At 39.9% G+C, this 24,664-nt stretch overlaps 1 protein-coding gene across 1 annotated transcript; it reads right to left on the reverse strand.

Moving 5' to 3' along the window:
• Positions 1-414: 414 nt before the first annotated feature.
• On the reverse strand, positions 415-18,861 carry swt1 (SWT1 RNA endoribonuclease homolog; the record flags this gene model as incomplete). Its single annotated transcript, XM_079245582.1, has 16 exons — positions 18,701-18,861; positions 18,375-18,448; positions 17,194-18,268; positions 16,923-17,046; positions 16,269-16,370; positions 15,834-16,025; positions 15,040-15,133; positions 14,392-14,630; positions 13,814-13,962; positions 13,381-13,519; positions 10,899-11,038; positions 10,458-10,597; positions 10,010-10,156; positions 6,953-7,019; positions 6,795-6,862; positions 415-538 (listed from the first exon to the last, which is right to left on the reverse strand). Exons 1-16 carry the CDS (start codon positions 18,767-18,769, stop codon positions 415-417), a joined length of 2,943 nt encoding a protein of 980 aa, XP_079101708.1. The 5' UTR covers positions 18,770-18,861.
• Between the last annotated feature and the right edge of the window lie 5,803 nt (positions 18,862-24,664).

Here is a 24,664-nt window from a genome sequence, read left to right on the forward strand (position 1 = left end):
AAACCACCACAAAAACTTAAAAAAAAAAGAAAGACATTCAAGGAATATCATAAAATTTCCCGCAGACATTGTTTGACTGTCACACATTCATTCGGTCCAGAAATACCACAAAATAACAAAAATTCTGTATTTAAAATATAAATATAGCATCAAACAGCAAAAATAGATCAAATAATTTATTGCAAAATAGAGCATAAATATTTGTGTTTTAAGTTTCATTTGAAATGTGAGCAGCCCTTTAGTTGGAAAAAACTAATTATTAGCAATACGGGTTAGTGTCACTTATAAATTTATTGATATAAATGATAACTGTTACTGAGAAAAAGAAAAGAAAATGTGAACAAATCTTCAGAAAGCAGAAAGTTCTGAAAACAGTATTTATTTATGACAAGCAGCTTGTTAGTAGATTAAGCCTTATTTCAAGGATTGGTTTTGATGGTGTGACAACTGGTTTAGGTGTTGGTCTGTGGCCCGAACACAGCAATCCAAGGCTTCCTTTAACTCCATCAACTGGCTCCCTCCAACTCTGAGCTTCTCCCTGGAAGAGGAGGAAAAGACATCTAGTTTATAGAAATCTTTAAAAAAAAAAAATAGACATGAAGACTGGAGTGGACAGATGAAGGCATGAAGACGGAGGATGGACAAGACTCCGATTTGTAGAGACAGCATAATAACTGAAGTTATTTAGTTACCAGTCTGCATGGTTGTGATTACTGAACACAAGGTGACTACTAGTAAATGAAAAATGTGATTTACAGTCGGGTCTGGGAACATGTGCACAATGAGCATGCTTACCAGACAGGGGAAATAATGAACAAGCAACCCATCAAAACAACTTCTCAGACACATGTCTAGCTACTTTTGGTCCTTCTGCATGATCCAACTTGGATGTGAATACCACCATATTAAAGGTGACCCTGCATATTTTCAGCCCATTTTCATTCCATGACTGTAATTCAAATATGTTTTGGTAAACATGTAAACAACTAAAAAAACACAAAACTTATTTAGCTAGAGGTTTTAGTCCATATCCTTGTATAAAATGTGTGAGGTTAGCTAAGCTTGACAGCTGGGTGCAACTTGACCAGAGGAATGCAGTACAAACATTAGAGATACCAGTCACATCATTACAGAAGTGGCGAATCGGTATGCAAACATAAAAAAATGGGACGTTATGTGATAAGTTTCATTGTAAAAACATTTTGTGGTGAAAACATGGAATATGAACCGTGCTCTTCTTTAAATGAGGAAGCCGTGGATGAAGTTGATCAGATAAATATATCTAATTTACCAAATGGGATTAAGTTGGACTTCTGAGACACAAAGACTGAAAAATGGTGAAGCTTGAAAGACACTGTGACACTGCTGATGTTGTACGTCTTCATGACAGCAACTTAAATCTTCCAGCAGTGCATACAGCTGGTACATGCACTGGTACATGCTAACAAAAAGCAACACACACAGCCAGACACATGCACACACCATCTCGCTGCACGTGATGTATTATGTTGCTCATAACTGTCCCACATTCTCTGTATAAAACAATAAATCAGAGTAGAAGAAGTAACTATTGACAAAACGCTAGAATGTTTCATCATGATGAGAATAATCTCCATTAAATGCAACTTGCAAATTTCTAGGTCAAAACAACATCTGCATGCAGTACTGATAATAAAACTTTTCACATTGTAAATAATTCATTTCACATTTTTATAATTACCTATCAGGTTAGAAAATAAGGCCCCAATTTTGTTTATTATTTGGGTAACAGCTCCACACACACTGTACCTTTTTTTTTTTTTTTTTTTTTAAATTGGCTTGATGACACATTTAGTGTTTTTATTGCAATGCAGAGCCAACTGGTTTGTTCCTCTTCCTTCTCAGTATCTTCTAAAAGTACGGCAGCAGTATTTTATAGTCTAAACATTGAATTTATCATCGTGCCATCTGGATGAATCAGACTTTTCTCGGCACAAAATGCTCATGGCAGACAAACGCGCTACTGTGCATGCTGCAGCTTCCAGAAGCCCTGAATCTAAACGGCAACTATTTATTCACATTTATCCCCAGCTGAACGACAAGGTTCTGGCTGCAACCGCCTCATGCATCCTGGCTGCTAAAGAAGAACGCACTGTTACAGTTCTGGCAACGGCTGCTTAGCAGCGTCGACACTGAGGGAGCTTGTTGCTTGTTTGTGTCCGCCTCTGCTTTGTTTCTGCTGAAATGTTGCGTAACTGCAGATATGATGGAGGGAGAGGAATCTGCTGGCTGTTGGCCCTCCTTGTTTTCACCCTCCGTCCCTCTAAACACACCCCCCCGCCCTCTCTCTCTCTCTCTCTTCACACAGGCATGCATCTGTGTTTTTTCTTTTTAAATCCATGCAAATGTCAGGTTGTGTTACACACTGTTAAGCAACTCGCAGGATGTGTTCGTCTGTCGCAACTGAGCCAGTTTTGCAATCCGACACTCACCATGGACAGAGGGAGTGTGTGAAAGGCTTTCTATCAATGCGTTCACATCAACAACTTCACTCTAACAATTATGATCCATCTGTCACGTGCAAGTAAAGCAAAATCCGTGTGGCACTTGAACAGTGCAGACACTGAGCCAAATATAGGAAGTATACACAAAGGAGGGCTTCTGTGTGTTCAACAGCAGCCTATACATGTTTGACAGGTAATTAACGAATATACCCAGTAGACATTATTGACTCACACTGAACTTAATGATGTCATAACCAACTAGTGTTTGAAACCAGTCAATCATGTCTTGCCCTCACTGGAATATTTTCCAGCTTGCTTCTTTTTTGCTCTACAATGCTGTTAAAATGAAAGGAAACAAAGCTGTATTTAAGGTAAATTATCTTGTAGCCAAAACAGCATTTACTGGAGAACAAAAGTTGTATCTTTACTCATAGATTCATAGATCCACTGATTTTGAATGTCTCCTCATGCTCCTGCAAGTAGAGCATACGATAATATTCCTGACTTTAAAACAGGTTTTTGTTTGGTTTTTTTTCCATTTAAAGAAAAGTCAAAGACAGAAAACGCTGACCTTTAAGAGTATGACTCAGAGACATGGACAGGCTTTAAAAAAAAAAAAAAAAAGTTAATAATAAAAGGTGGCATTGAGTTTCCAGCTCCCTGACATGTGCACAGATATGAAAAAGCAATTTATGGATTCTTATTGCATTTATCAATAAATGTATTGTATTATACTCTAGTAATAATAATAAAGCAAAGTTCTCGTTTGTGACAAGGTTTTGATGTCACCACCTAAGACTTACATTGTGAGAAATAGCAGATGGAAAACTGTTTGTTGCATTAAACACTTCCTCTACAGCACGGGGCTTAAATATACTGCATAGAAATGTAAGTAATATAAAAACTCGTAACTTCCAATGAAGCCAAAAGGTTTAGCCACTAAATATGAGCCAAATAAATATTGCATATGGAGACTGGGGCCTCGTTAAAACCCGTCTAACTGGCCCGCCTTCCCATTATACCACCATCCTGATCTGAAGTAAACCAGAGAACTTTGTCCATATGACTTCACATATTATGTCAGGGAGTTCACAGGAGATGAGGTGCATAGATCCTTCTCTCCATAGAGCATGACTCCCTTACAGATGCTGCAGCTATTCAGCATTGTTAGGATTTCATATAAAAAAAAAAAAAAAAGGTGTGCTTTTTAAAAAAAAAAAAAAAAAAAATCACTTACATCTCTGAACAACTTACATCTCCAAGTACATTAATCTTTTACACCTCGATGCAAATGTTTTAAGAATTTAATTATGACTCCTGGAACCTGACCAGCTGCTGGTCTGATAAACTCGTCACAGCGTTTCCTGGTACCAGACACCAAAGTTTCCGTTTAACAATTCGTAACAATAATTACCATTGTATTGAATTCCCCTGTCCAGCCACATTTTACAAAAATACTTCTATCAAATGTAATTATTTTCCTCAAGGCTGTGCATTACCTGTAAGTACGACACTGTGCTTCTTCATTCATTTCTATTTTTCTTTTTACTGATCCTCTCAAGCATGCGTTCATAAGTTCATATCATGAACGCACGCTAAAGTAAAGGGGCCCAGACAAGGATGCACATGTTTTTTATACATGTGGATATTATTTGGTATACATAGCTTTTAGATTTTCTAACTACACCCTCTTTCAGTGTGACGCCCCTGGTGTTTAAGATGCATTTGAGTTGATGAATTATGCAAAAAACATGGATACTAGAAACAAGCACCAAAACACACAGACATGAAAGGGATCAATGCAGCTGGGAAAATGAGTCACCCAGTCTCACTTACCAGCTGCATTAACCAGCAAACCACATTGTGCTGCAGCAAAAGCCATTAGCCACCAACACTGATGTCACATGCACATCGGAAAATATCACAGGAGCAGCAAAAACATCCTAATCACAGAGATGGGTATCTCCAGACAACCTTAGGAAAACCACACACACACACACACACACACACACACGCACACACACACACACACACAGAAAGCCATTTGCTTGGTGAAAGCACTACAATTATCTGGAGAGAAGACATTCGGACACATGGAGGGTTATATTCAAACTTTACTTGGACGGACCTGGATGTTTTCTTAGCAGGAGGCAAACACAGCTGAGACATGACACATCAGAAGAACAAGCCACTGAAATGTGCTTCTTATCCTCCCACAGCTTTAAAGAAAACAAAATGGGAATGGTATCATAAAAGGCCTTACGTAAACATGCATGTCAAAACACGTTTTTCCCAGGAAGAAAATCTGACAATTTACCGTTGAAGTATCCTTCCTGCTAAACACATCAGCCCTTCTTGTAGATAAATAAAATCAATTCACAAGGACAGACCCGTTGCAAAATAAATTATTTAAACAAGAGATCCCACCATGATCATGTTAAAGCATGCTTACGTGTCAATGCTCAGGCAAATCTGATTCGAAGAATAAGAAGCAACAACAACACAACTACTAATCTGACATGATAACAGCTTATCAGCAGATCGCCACTTGAACTTGCCAGTCAGTGACCAAACGTGCCTTGAAAGTGCGTCCCTTAAGCCTTATATAACTCATGACATCACACAGCTGCACAGATCAAATATTTAACTCTACAGATAATGCACATACTAGGTAAAAGCCCAGATCACTTCACAATGAATGTTACAAATAAAACATTTATAATCACAACGCAGTCGGCTTTAGTGTGTCTGTCAGAGGTGAAGTGTTAGCAGAGATAGAGTGACGTGACCGATGAGTGCGTGGCAAAGCTTTTCTCTAAAGTGACACAGCAGATGTTGTCTTTAATACTGAATAACCACTGAGTTCATCATGGATTCACATTACTGCTTAATAAGATAACTCCTTGAAACACAGGGACATGGTGCTTCAAGTTATGTAAAGCACTCATGTTGGCTTTATTCATGCGAGACTCGCTTATTATCAACCAAATAGTTCCATGTGATATATGCGAGAATAATGTACTTTACAAGATGGAAAGCTGTCTAATAATAGCCGATATTTCCTTTGGAGGGGTTATGAAATAGTCATTCAAACAGATAAACAGCAGCATTAACAGAGGACACATAGCAGCCAGGAAACAAATAATCTGTTTAAGACATGGACCTGTGGCTTGTTTCCATGGCAGCGGCTGGGTTCAACCTGCAGGCACAAACATAGCTTCAGAGCTACATCAAAATGGACACACAGGTGATTCTATTCATCCCTGTACGAGAGTAATTGTTTGCTCCTTTATTAGGGCTGCGGAAATATAAATTAAAGGTTTTTTCTCGTTAATGCTACATAAATATAAAAAGCATTTGTAAAAATCTTGCTTCAAAAAAATGTACCTAGTCTGAATTTAATGGCAACCAGAAAAATAAGCATGATGAGGATGATAACTGTGTCATAACAGAGGTGTAGACTAGTCTGTGTTACATGAGGAGTGGAACACAAAGGTTTTAGATGGATCCCTTTAGGGAGCATTTCTTTGTGCTGACAACAAATCCAGGCCGCTTGCACGAGTCTGGTTTCTGTTGCTGTTTTTGTAAAGCACTAGAAAAGTAAATAAAGGGAAGAGAAAACCTGTCTGCTTACAATTTATAGATCAATAATGATAATGAGAAATAGGTAAAGGGTTAAAAAAAAAAAAGAAAAAAAGCTGTTTAAGCAGAAAGGCAGCGATAATAGTCAAGAAAACGTAAATGTTTAAATGCTATTATTTAATTGAAGTCAGCAGGTTTCGGACAAATGAATCTGATGTTCTCTGCCTCTTGGGGAAAAAAAACCCCCAACATATCTGTCAAGGTGCAACATCAGCATGAAGTTTGTCACAGCAACAGAGCAACAAATACATTGCCGTCCTACATGACACCATGTGATTAAAACGAGAATCAGGTTACTGCACGAGTCAGCCTGATGATGCCCAACCGAGAAGATCTCACACATCTTTTCAAAGAAACCTGTTAATAATGAATGCCACAATTGTTTGGCAATGTTGGCAAGGACACTGTCATTGTGAGAGCTCTCCTGGGGATATCAACAAGGAAGGCTTTAATGTCAGAGTAACGGCTACAGTGCTGGAAAAACACACAAGCTTGCCCGGGCCTGTTGCAACAAAGATTCCACCAATTCTGGGAACTGGTTTGTTTATCATTTTCATCAAGAACGAAGCTATTTTTCCACACATCAAGTCAAAGGTTACTTGTACGGTGAAGAAGCTACAAAACTTTATGTTTAAAATCATTATTACTGAGTTGGTGCTTTTGCCCAACCTGTAGTCTGGTTGTGAGAAACAATCCAGCAGGTCTCTGGCTGTCAGTCTGGAGTCTTCATTAACAATCTGAAAACATAAAACATGTGAAGGCGATCGTTGAATAAATTCATTTAAAGTGGCAGAAAATAAGCTTGTAAACTGTGACGCCGTACAAACCTCATTAGAATGCAAGATGCTGAGGAGAGCCTGGACTTCCTTTAGACCCGGTGCCGAAGACAAGACACTGAGAAATGATGAGACATAAATCTTTGAGATGATCTAACATTCTGTTAGTCTTGAAACAAACTGAGGTCCAGTTTAATCTTCATTTGTTCAAACATTTTCTGGGGAAATCTGCACTAAATAAGCATTTGTCTTTAAGACTGACAACTTTGGCTTCATTTTGAGGGGAAGTTTGAACAAAATGAGCACAAACTTTTTACTTATTCTTCCTGACATCACCACATTCATTATGCAAGAAGCCTTTAGTATATTAAATGACTGCATTACAGAGAGTTGCCCTGAAGATTGAAGTTTAATACAACAAAATAAGAGCAAATAAGAAGAATTAAAAATATATAGTGATAATGAAAGAAAAGATCTGGAGAATGAGGAATACAGATTGGTGATTTCAGCAGAGTCTAAATGATCTATATTTAGATTCTGCACAAGTAAATGAGAGAAGGACAGGCTCCAACACATGAACATGCATCGAGCTGTCTCCTAGGCAACAGTACTGAAGCAGCTCAACACACATTTATATGCAGAGGAGCAGAAATCATCAAAACATATGCAAGTAAACCGCATTTCCTAAAGATGAAGATCAAAAGTTACATTTATATTATGTAATACTGTTCCATTTATTAATAGCAAATGTTTTCAAAAAGGAAAAACCTTTTAAAACTATTTTTTGTACATATCGGAGGTTAGCTTCTCCAAGATTTCTTTCTATGGTCACCTGCAACAGCTACAACACCAGGCGCATCTCACAGCAAAGCTAGCCAGTCAGAAGAAAGTAGACATTAGTTAAGAAGCAAATATGCTTTTTTTTTATTTTATTTTACCTTATCTGCTATCTGCACGAACATGAAACCTCTCCAGTTTCTTAATATGTCTAATTTTGCAGTACACATTACATTAAAAACTAACTCCATGTTAAGAGCATTCATGCAGGCAGAAGTTGTCTATCCTCCTCAGATCAGTCAAAGTACACGGCTAAAATGGATTTAATATCATTAGTTACACACACACACACACACCGGCTTGGGAAGCTATCCTCATTAGGTATTGTCTTTAATTTACTCTGTAAAGTCTAACGTCTAACCCAGATCCTCATATCAAGCTTAATTATTAGCAGTTCATTCCTGACATTACACCACTTTATTTCTTAGCCCCAGCTAGGATGTTAAAAATGAATGTTCTGCTTCGATGGGATTGGTCTTTGGTTCCTATGAGAACATACACACATACACCACATACTCGGCGTGAAGGACCCAGTAGTAGTAGAACTTATCATGGATGTTTAGGACAGATATAACTTCACCAGACTAACATTTCGATTGACTCACTAAGCAAATTCAGAAAAAAAGATTCTGCACACTAAAAGCACAAAATAATGAACCCAAACTTGCTGATGTTTTGTGGGTTTTGGTCTTTATTACACTGATCAACACCTTCTTAGGGAGCTACACGTTTACTATCAAATGATCCATCCCATCACATAATACTCGTCAATTCCCTTACCCATGCAGCAAAGCATACAAACATGTAAATGACATGAGTTACTGCAAAGCAATGTAGCTATCCTCTAGCGCACACAGAGTGCCTTCCTTTGAGTGACTCAAAGCCACAGCCATGACCTCCATTATTACAGAGTATATTCAAAGAAAATAATTTATTAGTGTTAAAAAAAAACAAAAAACAAAAAACCATCAGTGCCATAATATTTGGATTTGATTGCTGGTATTCTTGAAAAAAAACTATTTCCAGTCTAAAGCAGCGCAGATCAAATAAGAAGTCAAAGTAAAACCAGTAAGTCTACAAAAATGTTGACAGAAGCATTATGATTTAAAAAAAAAAAAAAAAAAAAAAGACTGCAACAAAGGGAAACTGGAAATGTGGATGTATTATAAACAATTCTCCTTTATGTTCTTTGGCTTTTACATAAAAAATATACTATCTTCAGAGAGATGTTAAAATCTGAAAGTTTTTTTTTAGGTCAGAGTGCACCTGGGTGAAAAAGAAGGATACAGTAGACACTGCGACCTTTAAATCACAGGACTGCAGTGCTACTTGTCCTTAAAGTGACCCAGATGTCAAAGAAAATCCATTAAGGAAAAAATCCATTTATGCTACCTTTGATGTTGCTGCAAGTTGTTGCAGGAGGCAAAAAAATCAAGTTTAAAGTTTGTGCAACATTTAATATACTTTTAAATAAAAAATTATATTTATTGTAAATGTTAAAAGATAACAAACCTAGCCGCAAAAATATCCCTCTATGAATCAACAAGCTTTTTACCACCATAACATGACTTAACATTAAGTGGGAGTTAAGATCCACAGCAGCAGGATGCTAATTAACTGGTCAAATTTAAGTGGCCAGTTTAATCATTTTCACATGATATTCCTGCTGAAAGTCACATATCTATTTGAGATTATGCTTTTTTTTTATTCATGTAATCAACTTAACTATTTATCCCAGTGTGATTAGTGGACTCAAAGGTCTCAGTAGATACAGCTAAACAGTCTGAGATGGCAGTTCATTTTTTTTCCTTCACAAAGGCACAGTGAAAAAATTAGCCGGGCCAAAGTGCAATAGTCACCGTTACGTCACTGGAAAAGGTGATGAGGCAACGTAACAAGGTCAAAGAGATTACAGAGTGACCAACACTACATGCCAAACAGGTCTCAAGAGCCATGAGAGCATAGAACACACACTGCGATAACTAGGACACAGGAAGGAGTTGGCTGGCTTAGAAAAGGTAGAGGACAGCTCAAAAGGGCTTGAAAAAAGGACTGACAGTAAAGAAAAAGACTAGACAAACTAGTAAAAAGTGGATAGAGGCAAGGAGAAATGTGCTAAAAGAGAAGGAATCAGATGGGACTGGGTGGAGGTTTTTGTAAATAAAACTATAACAGACATGGCAGGAAGATTATTTGAGTTAAAACTTTAACCCGAATAATCAAATATAGAAAACATATGCATGACAGCAGTTATGTGAAGGGGGGACATACCTACTGAAGGCTTGGAGCAGCTGTGAGACCACAGAAGACAGTTTGTGCAAACAGGCCAGAGCGTCATGTGGCGGCAAAGGAGCTCCCACTGTTGGAGCACTGTGCCTGGTGTGAGGGTCATAACCAAGTGCTTTGAACACTTCCAAGCTGAAACGTGACAGAAAAAAATGACCTTTTGGGGTCACACAATGGAAACAACAACAAACCAGGTTTCAAATTAACCTCTAATTTGATGTTTATGCAGAAAATTAACCATTAAACGCTGTAAATACTACCTTACTTGTATCTTAAACCCTTTACATAAGAACTTCTGCAGAACTGTTAATAATAAATTAATCTTTAATACTTCATAAAAAAAAAAAACAATGTCAGTGGATATACATTAACCAAACAAGTCCACACAGTTTAACCACAACTTCAATCCAGCTAGTTTATCTAAAATCTTCACCTTGTTTGATACAAATTAGACCAGATGTCCTCAAACAGGGCCCACGTTTCCGACACCTGAGTCGACGCAACCCGCCTGTCCTCTTCGTCATTCATGACAACATCACAGGCAAAAGTTTCCAGCTCCCCAGATGGGTGATGCTATAACACAAATGAATAAATAATTTTAGTGCAAGTTTAATGGTATCTTTTAGGACTGCTATAAAAATTAGCATCAAGCTAAATCTGGCATGTTTACACCAATATGTTTGTACATGCAGTATGAATGTGCACTGTCTCATTCTAACTGAAACAAATGAATAAATAAAAATCTTATCGGACACTGGGCCTGCTATATATCTTAAGTGGTTTCCTTCCACAACATACATGACATTCACAGAGATTAGAGGTCGAAATTTGACCTTCTAGTAAAAGAAATACTTCAAAATGTGCTCCAGCTGACCTCTGATTGTAGCTTGTTGTAAATGCTTTCCATGACAGAGATGGCAGAGGCAACATGGTTGGAATTTTTCCAAAATGCTTTCACAAGATCTTTGGCTTCATGAATGGCTGTGAAGGTAGCCTGATAGTCCACTGATTTACCTGAGAGAAGATGAAGAAGCACGCTATGCTAGTTATCAGACTGCACCAAAAAGAAGGCATACACACACACACACACACACACACACACACACACACACACACACACATACATACATACATACAGCTAATTCATCAACATTTAACCACCAGATAAGGAGTTAAAACACATTTAGATGCATTTAAATCTCGCCAAGTGTTGCCGATCATCTGGAACTGAGAGTGGAAGAGCACACTGTAGGGAGGAAACATATGAATGTGAGGCAGAGGGGAGTGGATGCCCATGAGCAGATGTTTTGCTGTGTAACCTTGTGAAAAGAGATGTTGTGAATATAAAGATGGACGGCAAATCCAGATGGGGAGATAAGAAATTCTTTTAAAACTATACACTGCAAACACGCATTACAATAAAACTTTGGATACATCTACTTTTTTTTTTTTTTTTTTTAGAAAAAATAGGTGTGTTCAAACTTTTGACAGAAAGCCTTCAGTGTTGCATTTCTGGTTATATTTCACTTAAACATGTTTCATAATAAACACATGAAAGTCAGTTTATAAATGACGTGTTTTCAAGAGTTCGCATTCATTGCTTGTAGGTTAATTATATCATTGCCTGCACTTCTACACTATGAAGAGTCTGTCCTCACAACTATAGCTACAAGAAGCTACAAACTCGCTCACAGCCTGCAGTACTTTTCCATTACTAGATTTGTTCTTCAGCTCACGAACATTTTATCCCTCCTTCCTTCCTTCCTCCTCCTCCTCCTCCTCCTCCTCCTCCTCCGCGCCCTACTCTCAGAGTCCTGGAACAGAGCCAGGCTGTGTGGTACCAAAAAAGAAAAAAACAAAAAACAAAAAACCCATCATGCATACGAGCCAGGGAAGAGCTGAGAGAAATCAACACCATATAACTTTAGATATTAACATTTTTTGACGGATTAAAATCGCTGCACCACTTGTGCTGCAGTCACCACACACACTAGAGGACAGAGAGCCTGAATGACAGGCCAAGACACACATAGCCGTGTAAGCATTTAATAAGTGGATCTAGCGGTGAGAATGGGAACAGAAGTGTTGCAGTGGGCTACTCAGCATCTTTCTGACACACATTTGAGTCTCCCACTTTAGCAGATGACCTGATTCTGAATGTAGTTCTGTGGGGTTGTAGTGCAGTCAGCGTCATCCCCCCATGGAGTAAGGCTTAATCTGAGGGATGACTCAGCACCTTAATATTCCTTTTGGCTGGTAAATGCAACAAATAGATCAATTAATCAATAAATGAATGCATTCCAAATGAGCACTGCTGAGTTATTTGGGATATTATGGGAATGGTTATGTGTTTAATCATTTAATACCATTTTATTAGTCTCAGTTTATAGAGTTTAAAATCATTAAAATGGACCTAAAGATGAATATGAAGTCGGTGCTTTAAAACATGCCAGGATGCAAAGCCTGGACTTTTAGCATGTTTAGTTTATTGTGGTTTTCAGCAGGGCTGCGTGTCACCACACATTTCCTGAATCCATTAGATTCACAACAGCCAGATTCAATTTATCAATAAAAATGTGATTTGATTTGATATTGATTCATTTACAGATATTAATGAAACACCCATTAATATATTAACATTCTCAGATTTTTTTTTCTATAAAACACTGACCATCAAAATATCTGGGAGTAATCAGATTACTGTAATAATCTGATCTGATGTGAGCACTTCTGATTTACAATATTCTAAAGAGTTTTGTCTACTTTTACCAGGTAAACGCAGATTGATGGTAACACTGAGTATCAAAACACTCAGTGTTTATTGGGCCGAGCCAAAAGTCTTACTGTTAGCTGCTCCGGTAAGACGTAATAAGCTGCTACTAGTTTATTGATTAATCTAATGCAATGGCGAAAAAATCTGAAATTGGCATTATTTTATCGAGAAAAGTTTACTGTCACAGCTGTGAACATTATCCACTAAAAAGCATTTATTGTCCTCATTCTATGCAGTTTCTGATGGTTCTGAGAGCTTTTTTATTATTGGGTCAAATATTTTTTATGATTAGTTCTAACAAACTAATAATAAAAGTTATAAAAAAGTTATAACAAAGTTATTCCCAGTGCTGTTTTAAAAATCTGAATTTGGCGTTATCTTGTTGAGAAAGCAACACAGGAAACCTTTTAACTGTATGTGTGTATACTACGATATATAGACACACACACACACACACACACACACACACACACACACACACACACACAAGATCCTAGGTGGGATTGCATTTAAGGAAGAGTGTGCATTATTCTTGTTTAATCCATAATAGTTACTCCTTTCTTCCACTCAAATGCCCACATACCTGAGCTGAAGAAGTTGATTAGGTTCAAAACACTTTCCAGCATTCTTCGCGGAGCAATATGTCCAAAGACAGCAATCCAGTGTTTTTTTAAACACTGTAAGACATCTTGAAGCGTCCAGGGTGGTTTTATATAAACAATCTATTAACACACACACATACACACACCAAAAAACAAACAAACAAATAATCAATACTTTTATACCTCCTGCATATACTGTGCATCAACAGACATACTAACCTACGGTGTGAACATTTAGGTATATCATCACACAAAGCAGAAAGTAAGTGTACTGTCTGCATGCTGTTTATGCATATTTTTGGCCTCTTGGATCATCTGGATTTTTCATTACATTGTATAAAAACACACACATCTAACGGAGCTGATGCTTATTAAGAGACAGTCGTTAAAATAAAGACTTCATGTGAATTTTACCTCTAACCAGAGGTCTTCAAAAGCAGCCTTCATCTCCACTTCTAACACGTCAGACAGCACCTGCCGCAGACATTCCTCCAGCTCTGAAAGGCATATGCTGAGGTTCTGTTTTGCCTTCACGTCGACCGCTTTACTTAGCTGCTCCGCATCTGTTAAGAGTTAGAAGCATGCATGTTGTACATGTAAGTATAGAAAAAAAAGGCAATGCATAGGGGTATATGTGGATGCATGTGGAGCATATCAGTCAGTACAAGCACAGAACACCACAACTCACACAAAAGCCATTTCATCAGAAATGCACTTTTATCATGTGTAATACTAACTTTGTTTGTCTGTGTGTGGGTGGAGAATATTTCAAGCACTGCATTAGTTTTCATTTAATTGTTACTTTTTTACTGGACTTTGTTTAAATTCAACTTAATACACACTGGTCACAAGGAAGGAAAAGAAAAAAAGAAAAAAATAGGAGCAGGTGGGTGGAAATGCTGAGTGCATTGATGGTATGTGCTGTTAAACTATGCTATGATGATGGCGCATGACCAGAAACATCCTGTTTTGCATGAAGAACCCTGGCTCACCTTTCACTAGGACACCTATGGAACAACCTCCCTCTTGACTGTGTGACTGAGTTGGTGTGGAGCTCCTTTTCAACACTGGTGAAGAAACCAGGGGACTGATACCAGCCAGGTTTGGAGGCTGAATGGTTTGCAGGATGTGAAGGCCATGTCTGGACCTCGCAACCTCTGCCTCAAAATCACTCTTGCAGAGAGCCTTCACTCCGCTCAGGAGAGCTTTAGTGCATAGATTTTTATCATTACTAGAGGGGAAAGATTGGATGCATGTCTTTAATTAGGTGACAGTGTTAACACAAACATTAAGACAACTCAGCACAGACAGTGTGCAGCACGTTTATCAATATATCTCTTGAATGTAGCAAAAAAAAATCAATAGCAGGTGTCACTTGGAAATAATAACATATACAGAAGTAGGTCACTGGATCAAGTAAAATAAAATACTCATTGCAAATGTGGGCCTAAAAAAATTCTGAACTAAATCCAGAAATCCTTCCTCAGCACATCTATTATTTCCAAAAAAGTGTTTGACTCTCTCTTTCGCTTATCCAAACTGGAACTATCTAGCAGAGTCACATGCATGTGCATCATTAGAAGAGGACACACACTCTGCAGCAGCAGCAGTATACTGTAGGCGGGGGAGGGGGAACTCACGTGCATAAGATCAGTGAACACTCTGGGTGCATATTCCGGTATTGCAGGCAGCACTGCAGCACTCTGTCATCGTTATTCTCAGCGTTCAGACCATCTGAGGGATAAAAAAAAAAAAGGACAGGAAAGGACAGGAGGACAAGAGTGATGCAGACAAGACTGAAACTCGCAGTAAAAGGTGCACATCATCTGCTACATTTTCATTTCAACATGCAAAAACGGAAATTACAAGATGGAAATTCAGCATCTACTTCAACAGAATGCTAATATGCCTCATAATATCTCCAAAATATAAATGACATATCTGTTTTACCAAAATGAAAAAATGAAACCTCTGATCAAAATCTCTGAACGCATGGATGAAACTTGCCCTTGAGTTGCACCCATTGCTTGCTAATGAGCAGGAATTCTACTAGAACAGCTGAGTCTTAGTGCCTCCTAGTGTGCAGCAGGTGAACAATGAGGTGCTGTCGCAGAAATGCAAAAAGTAAATTGGGCTCCTTATGCATTTCCTGGCTTAATCGGAACATATTGAAACTTTATAGTCAAAAGCTCCATGATGTAAAGGAGATATTATTGTAATGATTTCACCCTGAAGAACATTAAGAAGGAGTGAAAACTATTATTATTACAATGTTTATTTGTAGTCTCCATTTCACAAGCTTGGTCAGAAATCACATTTTTATATAACGAATTCTGTTATGTCTCATGTGGACTTTCTTTAGACAATATCAGCCTTCATTTTTTAGACGCCATCCTCAGATGTTTTTGGTTTGTTTTCATGAATCAGCACTTACAGTTGCTCTCCGCTGCCTGCTGCATAGACTGCCCCCACAGACGAGGTTCCCCGTTCTTCAAAGCGTTGTAAATGAATGAAATGGCGGGCGTTGCCAGGTGGGCAACAGAACCCAACAGGCCTCTTCCCTTTTTAAGGGAATCCAGCTCCTGAAGCACCACCCAGGGTATCAGGACAACAGCATTGCCCAATGCTTAGAGAATGGAAACAAGAAACTCGGTAAGAAATGGTGATCGTAGTGCAATGTTCCCATCTACATGAAAATTAATTTAGAGTATCAAAGAATGGCGACATGAATTTTTTTATGTCTCACAACAGTTCTACCCATGTCCAGAAATAAATCTCGTTATTTCTTTCATGACTGGAACGACTAGAAACATATGATGAAAAGCATTTGTCAGAAGGAAACTAAGTAGTAACAGAAGGGATTAAACACCTCCGAGGCCATGAGATATGATCTTTTTCACGTAATCCAAGTGACTGAGGAGAATGTTGGTGTCCAAAATGAGCATGAGGTCCTGCTGATCACACAGTCTGCCTGTAAGGACAAGATAACACTTAGTCCACATTTATAATATATAAGATCACACAGCGTAAACATTAGGGGTGGGAAAATCAAATTGAAAAATCGAATATCAGGATCTTTTGCTTCACAATTTTAAAATTGATTTTTTGTTAATTTTTTTTTTTTTCAAATAAATAAAATTAATCCATAATAAAATTTTTGTCATTTTTATTATTTTTATTGATCTTTTTACTTGTCTTCTTGGGCATTATAGCAGCAGAATGACGATCTGGCTACTGTGTTGTTTCTACCTAATTTAAATCAAGAAAAATAATAAGTAAAAAAAAGTTTTGTACATTTATTTTTTGTTTTTAGTTTACAAAAATCAGCAACATCGGGGAATCATGAAAATTGCAACTTAAATCGAACCTGCATCCAAAAAAATTGGGATTGAATCGAATCGGGACAAAAACATATCGTTGCAGCCCTAGTAAACACACAGATTTTCTGCTGGATATGAGTTTATACTTGACTCAAGATGAGTTCCGAGAACTTAAAAGTCATCGGGTAAACAATAAAACTTACTGCAGGAGTCTGTTGGTCCCTCTTCTGGAGAATCTATTTCCATACAGGTGAGTTCACCGTAGCTTTGTGTGAGTTCTAACCTTTTCCCGGAGCGAGCAAGATTAAGCTGTTCAACTACTTGTGTCTACAACCCAAAAAAAATACACAGAAAAACATCACTCATTTAAAATCAACAGTAAAACTTTTCACAATGCTTAATTTTAATGTCAAAGAAAATGAAAATGATGACATATATTTTCAACTTCACTCAAAGCGAGGAGCTTTTCATTACCTGGTCATATTGTGGCTCAGTGTTGGCATCGCTTGCAAGCAGGTGCTGATCAGACAAGGATTCCTTCTCTTTTTGCTCACTTTGAACATTTGGGGTCCCACTCAAACAGCTGCTCGCTGGTTGGATGACTTCCTGCTCATCTTTCTTGATTAAACTCCCTGAAAGTGAGGGTTCAACTTCCTTTTTAAGATTTGTGTTTGTTGGAACAGCATCACGGTTTTCACTTGTTTTGACTGCGATTTTAAATGGTATTGGACGAACTTTTTTTGGTATCTTAAATTTAAAAGGCACAAATTTTTGAGAATATATTTGTAGGGCAGATGGTGACTGTGCTGTCTTATGCGACACTGGTGTGTCACACTTACTGTCTGAAACGACATGCTTCAACTTCTTAAAACTATTCTCTGAGGTAGTAGGTTTGGTTGAAGTGGAATATTTCTCTGTTACAGAAGCAGAATCGTTTTTTGCACCTGCGTACAAGCTCTTTTTGGCTTTTGGTTCAGTTTCTGGAGAGCTAATGGAAATATTTTTGGCCGGTTCCTGACTCTTCTGCTGTGGAGACTCCTTGGATGAAGAAGACACAGTTTTCCAAGTTTTTATATTGCTGCTGTCATTTCCATCCTTCTGCACTTCCTCAGGTAACCTCCTCTTCTTCTGTGCAACCTGTCTCAAGCTTTCTTGCTTTATGACCCCTAAATTTGGACTCATTTGCTGCTTTTTTAATTTAGATTGGCTTCCCTGAGAGGACTTTTTATCTGACCCATCCTTTGATATTTTTTCTTTTTGAGGGACTGAAACCACAGTTCTGGTGGTCAAACGTTTTGAGGGTCTCCTTTCTGTGCGTTCACTACCACTGGTAGTTTTAACTTTCCCATAGTTTTGTTTTTTTGCTTTACTGGAGATGCGATCCACGTGGACAGATGCAGAAGCACTTCTGGTTTCCGTACATCGTTCTTCTTTATGTGTGGTTTTCTTCTCTGCTGCTTCTGTTTTGGAAAGTTTGTAAATGGGCTTTTTGATATGGCGGGAGGACCGGGAATCATCTTTTTCAGATTTCCGAGGTTCCTTTCTAGAGCTATATGTCGGAAAACAAAAGAAAGACCACAGAAACAGATTATTAAAATAACAATTCAAAAATGTTTTTTTTTCTTCAACAGTCTTTATATATAATTCTGTCATACCTCTCCCGACTCCTAACACTGTCTTTCTGTTTGACACTTTTGCGGTGATGGGTGTCATCTCGTCTTCTGGACACCTAAAATGATGTTTTATCCTTAATCGGCATCTTTTCAAGCTTGAGTTAAAACAACATCACACTGTTACATTTAATGCATAAAAAATTAGTTGATTTCCTTGGTTGTTTTTTTACTTGCTGGACCAACCTAACATGGCCATTTTACTCCTAATTTCTCCACATACACAGTCTTAGCTGATTTTACATCCACCATGTAAACTCATCAGTACCGTGTCACAATGGGACAGCTTAAAGTGACAGCTTTCTCCTCACCTTCTCATCCTTTTCACGTGAAGATGAAGGCGACCTCTTGTGCTTTCTCTTTTTTGAGTGTTTAGACATTTTCTTCAATTTTTTTTTTTAAGAGTAGACACTGCCCTTAGTGAACATGTAAACTGCTTACACAAGTATCTAGACTGTTTCTAAACATTAAAATCAACGTCATTTCACGCAACGCAAACGACTTAAACAACAGCTCTATGGGTGGCTGCTAACTGTGAACTGTAAATAGCAAATCAGATTATCTCTTTTAAACCACAGATTATTTAAGCCTATCTGGACTGTCGTGGCACAATCGCAACTATATTTAAAGTATACTTCGAAATTTATATTTTGTGGTTCATGGTGACACTCAGAAATTGTTCTTCAGACTTATTTACTACAGAATACGCGAAAAAACAGTTAAATGTTGCGGTTAGCTTAGTTTAAGCTAGGTTATTAAATCAAGAGGCAGAACGTAAGTCGTATTGACTAACTGTGCTATCACAGTTTGAACAAATCTAATTTAATTATTCAAGCTGAATAAAGTAAGACTAATATGTATAAATATATCGTTTTTAGACTGGTAAACTAAGTTTACATCTATCGCTTTCCAAAACATCCGGGTTTTCTTCTTCTACCACATTTCTGAGAGGGTTTGCATCGTAGGTTGCAATGCTGCCCTCTAAAGGCAAGATAAGATGCAGCAGGTCGCAGAGGACAGGACACAAACTGACTCAAATAACTAAACAAATAAAATCAATAGATGCTTAAAAAAAGAGAAAAAAAAATCTAACAGTTAACATAAAACTTCTGTAGACTCTCTGTAACTGAACACTTAGCAGGTTAGAATAATATAGTATAATTTATGTAGGAATTTCCTGAAGAGAATAATGCATACAGACATTTGTTGACATAGTCTTGAAAAACATTTGAAAACCTCTTACTTGGGCTGTATTTTGTTGCACTCTCTATTAAGATGATCCCACTCTACTTCAACAATGTTTGAGGTCCGAGCTCTGGGGAGAATTCATCACTCCATAAAATAAGACTTGTTGCCACTGATTTTCTTTCCAGCTCTTATGTCATTTTGGCAAAACCCTGCCATTTCTCCCCATTTTACTTCCATAAGAAGATATTTTTAGCAGCCACCCTTCCATTGACAATATTTCTGATGAGGCCTCAGTTAACTCCCCTCCCTGAGCCGTCACCTTATCGTGGTGGAGGGGTTTGTGCGTCCCAAAGATCCTAGCAGCTATGTTGTCGGGGGCTTTATGCCCCTGGTAGGGTCACCCATGGCAAACAGGTGTCTAGGGGAGGGACCAGACCAAGCACGGCTCATCGACCTCTATGATGACGTCCAACCTGGGCATGAATGTTCCCTTGCCCGGACGCGGGTTACCGGGACCCCCCTCTGGAGCCAGGCCTGGAGGTGGGGTACGAGAGCGAGCGTCTGGTGGCCGGGCCTTCGCCCATGGGGCCCGGTCGGGCTCAGCCCGAAAGGGTTACATGGGCCCCACCTCCAGTGGGCTCCATATGTACACCTGGCATCAGGATTCCCTGGGCCGCAGTTCGATGATCGATTTTGTAGTCGTATCGTCGGACCTGCGGCCACATGCCTTGGACACTCGGGTGAAGAGGGGGGCGGAGCTGTCAACTGATCACCACCTGGTGGTGAGTTGGCTCAGATGGTGGGGGAGGAGGCCGGTCAGATCTGGCAGGCCCAAACGTGTTGTGAGGGTCTGCTGGGAACGTCTGGCTGAGTCCCCTGTCAGAGCGAGCTTCAACTCCCACCTTCAGCAGAGCTTCGAATATGTCCCGGGTGAGGCGGGGGACATTGAGTCCGAATGGGCTGTGTTCCGTGCCTCTATTGCTGAAGCGGCCAGCCGGAGCTGTGGCTGTAAGGTCGTTGGTGCCTGTCGAGGCAGTAATCCCAGGACTCGTTGGTGGACACCAGCAGTGAGGGATGCCGTCAAGCTGAAGAAGGAGTCCTATCGGGCCTTCTTGGCCTGTGGGACTCTGGAGGCAGCTGATGGGTACCGGCGGGCTAAGCGGCTTCGGCTGTTGCCGAGGCAAAAACTCGGGCATGGGAGGAGTTTGGCGATATCATGGAGAAAGACTTCGGGACGGCTTCGAGGAGATTCTGGTCCACCATCTGGCGGCTCAGGAGGGGGAAGCAGTGCTCCATCAATACTGTGTACAGTGGAGGTGGGGAGCTGCTGACCTCAACTCGGGACGTAGTGGGTCGGTGGAAGGAATACTTCGAAGACCTCCTCAATCCTACCAACACGTCTTCCGATGAGGAAGCAGAGCTGGTGGACTCAGGGGTGGACTCTCCTATCTCTGGGGCTGAAGTCACTGAGGTGGTCAAAAAGCTCCTTGGCGGCAAGGCCCCGGGGTGGATGAGATCCGCCCGGAGTTCCTTAAGGCTCTGGATGCTGTGGGGCTGTCCTTGCTGACACGCCTCTGCAGCATCGCATGGACATGGCAGTACCGCTGGATTGGCAGACTGGGGTGGTGGTCCCCCTTTTTAAGAAGGGGGACCGGAGGGTGTGTTCCAATTACAGGGGAATCACACTCCTCAGCCTCCCTGGTAAGGTCTATTCAGGGGTCCTGGAGAGGAGGGTCCGCCGGATAGTTGAATCCCGGATTGAGGAGGAGCAGTGTGGTTTTCGTCCTGGTCGCGGAACAGTGGACCAGCTCTATACCCTCTTGGGGTCCTGGAGGGGGCATGGGAGTTTGCCCAACCAGTCTACATGTGCTTTGTGGACCTGGAGAAGGCATTTGACCGTGTCCCCCGGGGGCTCCTGTGGGGGGTACTCCGGGAGTATGGGGTACCGGACCCCCTTGTACGAGCTGTCCAGTCCCTGTACGACAGGTGTCAGAGCTTGGTTCGCATTGCCGGTAGTAAGTCGGATTCGTTTCCGGTGGGGGTTGGACTCCGCCAAGGCTGCCCTTTACCACCGATTCTGTTCATAACTTATATGGACAGAATTTCTAGGTGCAGCCGAGGTGTTGAGGGGACCAGTTTGGTGGCCTCAGGATTGGGTCCCTGCTTTTTGCGGATAACGTGGTCCTGTTGGCTTCATCTGGTCGTGATCTCCAGCTCTCGCTTGAGCGATTCGCGGCCGAGTGTGAAGCGGCTGGGATGAGAATCAGCACCTCCAAATCTGAGACCATGGTCTTCAGCCGGAATAGGGTGGATTGCCCTCTCCGGGTCGGGAGTCAGGTCCTGCCTCAAGTGGAGGAGTTTAAATATCTTGGGGTCTTGTTCACAAGTGAGGGAAGGATGGAGCGTGAGATCGACAGACGGATCGGTGCGGCGTCTGCAGTAATGCGGACTCTGCGCCGGTCTGTCGTGGTGAAGAAGGAGCTGAGCCAGAAGGCGAAGCTCTCGATTTACCAGTCGATCGACGTTCCTACCCTCACCTATGGTCATGAGCTGTGTGTCGTGAGCGAAAGAACGAGATCTCGTATACAGGCAGCTGAAATGGGTTTCCTCCGCAGGGTGGCCGGGCTCACCCTTAGAGATAGGGTGAGGAGCTCGGTCATCCGGGAGGGGCTCAGAGTAGAGCCGCTGCTCCTCCGCATCGAGAGGAACCAGTTGAGGTGGCTCGGGCATCTGGTCAGGATGCCTCCTGGACGCCTCCCTGGTGAGGTGTTCCAGGCACGTCCCTTTGGGAGGAGACCCCGGGGAGGACCCAGGACACGCTGGAGGGATTATATCTCTCGGCTGGCCTGGGAATGCCTCGGGATCCCCCCCGCAGAGTTGGCAAATGTGGCTGGGGAGAGGGAAGTCTGGGCTTCCCTGCTTTGGCTGCTGCCCCCACGACCCGACTCTGGATAAGCGGCAGAAGATGGATGGATGGATGGATGGCCTCAGTTAACTGTAAATTGATCAACAAGGGCCAGGCCTATTTCTCTGATCCTGCGTTGGGTTTTTGCTGGAGTTTTTTCCCCATTTCTTGAGGACGTTACTTTCATTTTTTCATGTTTTTCTTCCTTTTTTTTTACACGTAACACAGAAACTAGGATCTTTCCACAATTTGTCATTTAATTGAATAGTATGTTTTAAATTCAATGCCTTTAGAATGAATATGAATGAAAAGTCATTGTAGATAGCAAAAGCAGGCAACCTCAAGAACCACAGACCTGCATGTTTTAGATGTTTCCCTGCTCTAACACACCTGATTCATATAGAATGGGTCCAACATCTTATGAAGTTCTGCTCAATGACACATTCATTGTATTTCAGGTGTGTTAAAACAAGGAAAATGTTGCTTACACCTGGTCTAGAGGTATTGTGTACAGTTTTTTTTTTTTTTACAGCACAACTGATTACACTTTACACTTAACTTACTTTCTTGCTTGATCACTCTGTTGTGAAGGTGTGCAGATGCTGATCATTATGATCAACAGCTTTCATAGCATTTTTCTTTGCTCCATCTACTGTTTGGGGAGTGGTAGATGAGTGATTACGCTGCACCATCTTTAACTGAATCTTACACACTTCTACACAATCCCTCTCTTATTTATGTCCCCAGACTTTTTTTTAAAATTAAGAACTTCAGTCTTTCTGTGATTTCACATTTTGTTTTGGACTTAAAAATGTTCAATGTAAATAACTTTAAGATGTCTTTATGAATGTAATTTGTTAGCTTTAAATGGTTTTGCCGGTAAATTAATAATTGAATACACAGAATATTCCTTTAATAAAGCGTAACTAAAAGTGCAATTAATATTTAGTGCCACATAGGGTCACTGTTGCTCCATCTCAACTTTTCTTTGGTCTCAACACCACTTGTATTAGTATATTTTAGTATTATGCAGTTTTGTGCTTTTTTGAGTTTCTGAAGTTTTCTAATTCTACTGCAAGGAAGTTAAAGAAAGTTTGTGCACGTAAACAGCCTTTAAAGGTGGAATATGTAAGATTTTCAATACTTTCAAACTAAATTAACTAAAAAAATAACTACAATCATAATTAGATAGTTTTTTTTAAACATGTAGGTTCCAGTCTGAACAAACATGAGAAGAACAGGAAATAACAGGGACAGCAACTGCAAGGGAAACTAAAGCAGCACAAGACGAATTGGCCTACACAAGTATATAGGCTTTTTGAAGGTTTGGTGGAAGAGTTTCACACTAAAGGCTCTGTCTAGAAAGTCCTCGGGATGATGAGGTGTATCAAAGGCAAACTTGTAGACCATAGTTGAATTTATGTGTGAGTAGAACGATTTGATAGCCATAAAGGCACAAAGGAAAGAGTGGATTTAGTAATGGAGATTAGAACATTTATTTGAGGTTTGTGACTTAACAAGAAGCCAGTGAATGTGGCACTGACAGGGTCTGAAAAAGGCCCTGAAACCATAGCATAAACAATGCAGTATTTCTGAATATTGTTCTACAACCCAAGAAGTGATAGATAAATAATCTTTTCATAATGTAAAGGAGCATTCTTAGTGTGTCCATTAAGATAAACGGAAAGACTCTATATTCCCTTTTGTGCTGCTGCTAAACTGGTCCCTGGCTTTTAAACAGAATCTGGTGGGGACTTTACAACTAACAGAAATCGGATGAATAACAGATGAGCTGTGAGTAGCAGCAGCTGCAGGGAATAATCTATGACCACCTCAGTAATCTTGGACAGGAAAAGATAACGTGTGGGGATTGAGACTGAAGCAGCTAAATGCACTGGGATTCAGTATGTGACATGTTTTGGATGACATGCTTAACATGGTAAACACTCAGACCATGTTTAAAACTAGGATAAGCATCCCTGTTTCGCAGTCCGTAAGCACAGTTTGTTTATTTAGTTTTGTTGTGATAAAATGTATTCATGTGTATAAAAGTCTGAAAGTCAAATTTCAGAAAGTGTCACTATCAGAGTACTTCTTGTAACAGAACAGCCTCCATTGTTAAATCAATAAACGGTGTTGTTCTTGTGAATATTAAAACAAACAAATGGAAAAAGGTACATAT

This window comes from Telmatherina bonti (assembly GCF_933228915.1).
Source record: "Telmatherina bonti genome assembly, chromosome: 8".
Classification (NCBI taxonomy): Eukaryota; Metazoa; Chordata; class Actinopteri; order Atheriniformes; family Telmatherinidae; genus Telmatherina; species Telmatherina bonti.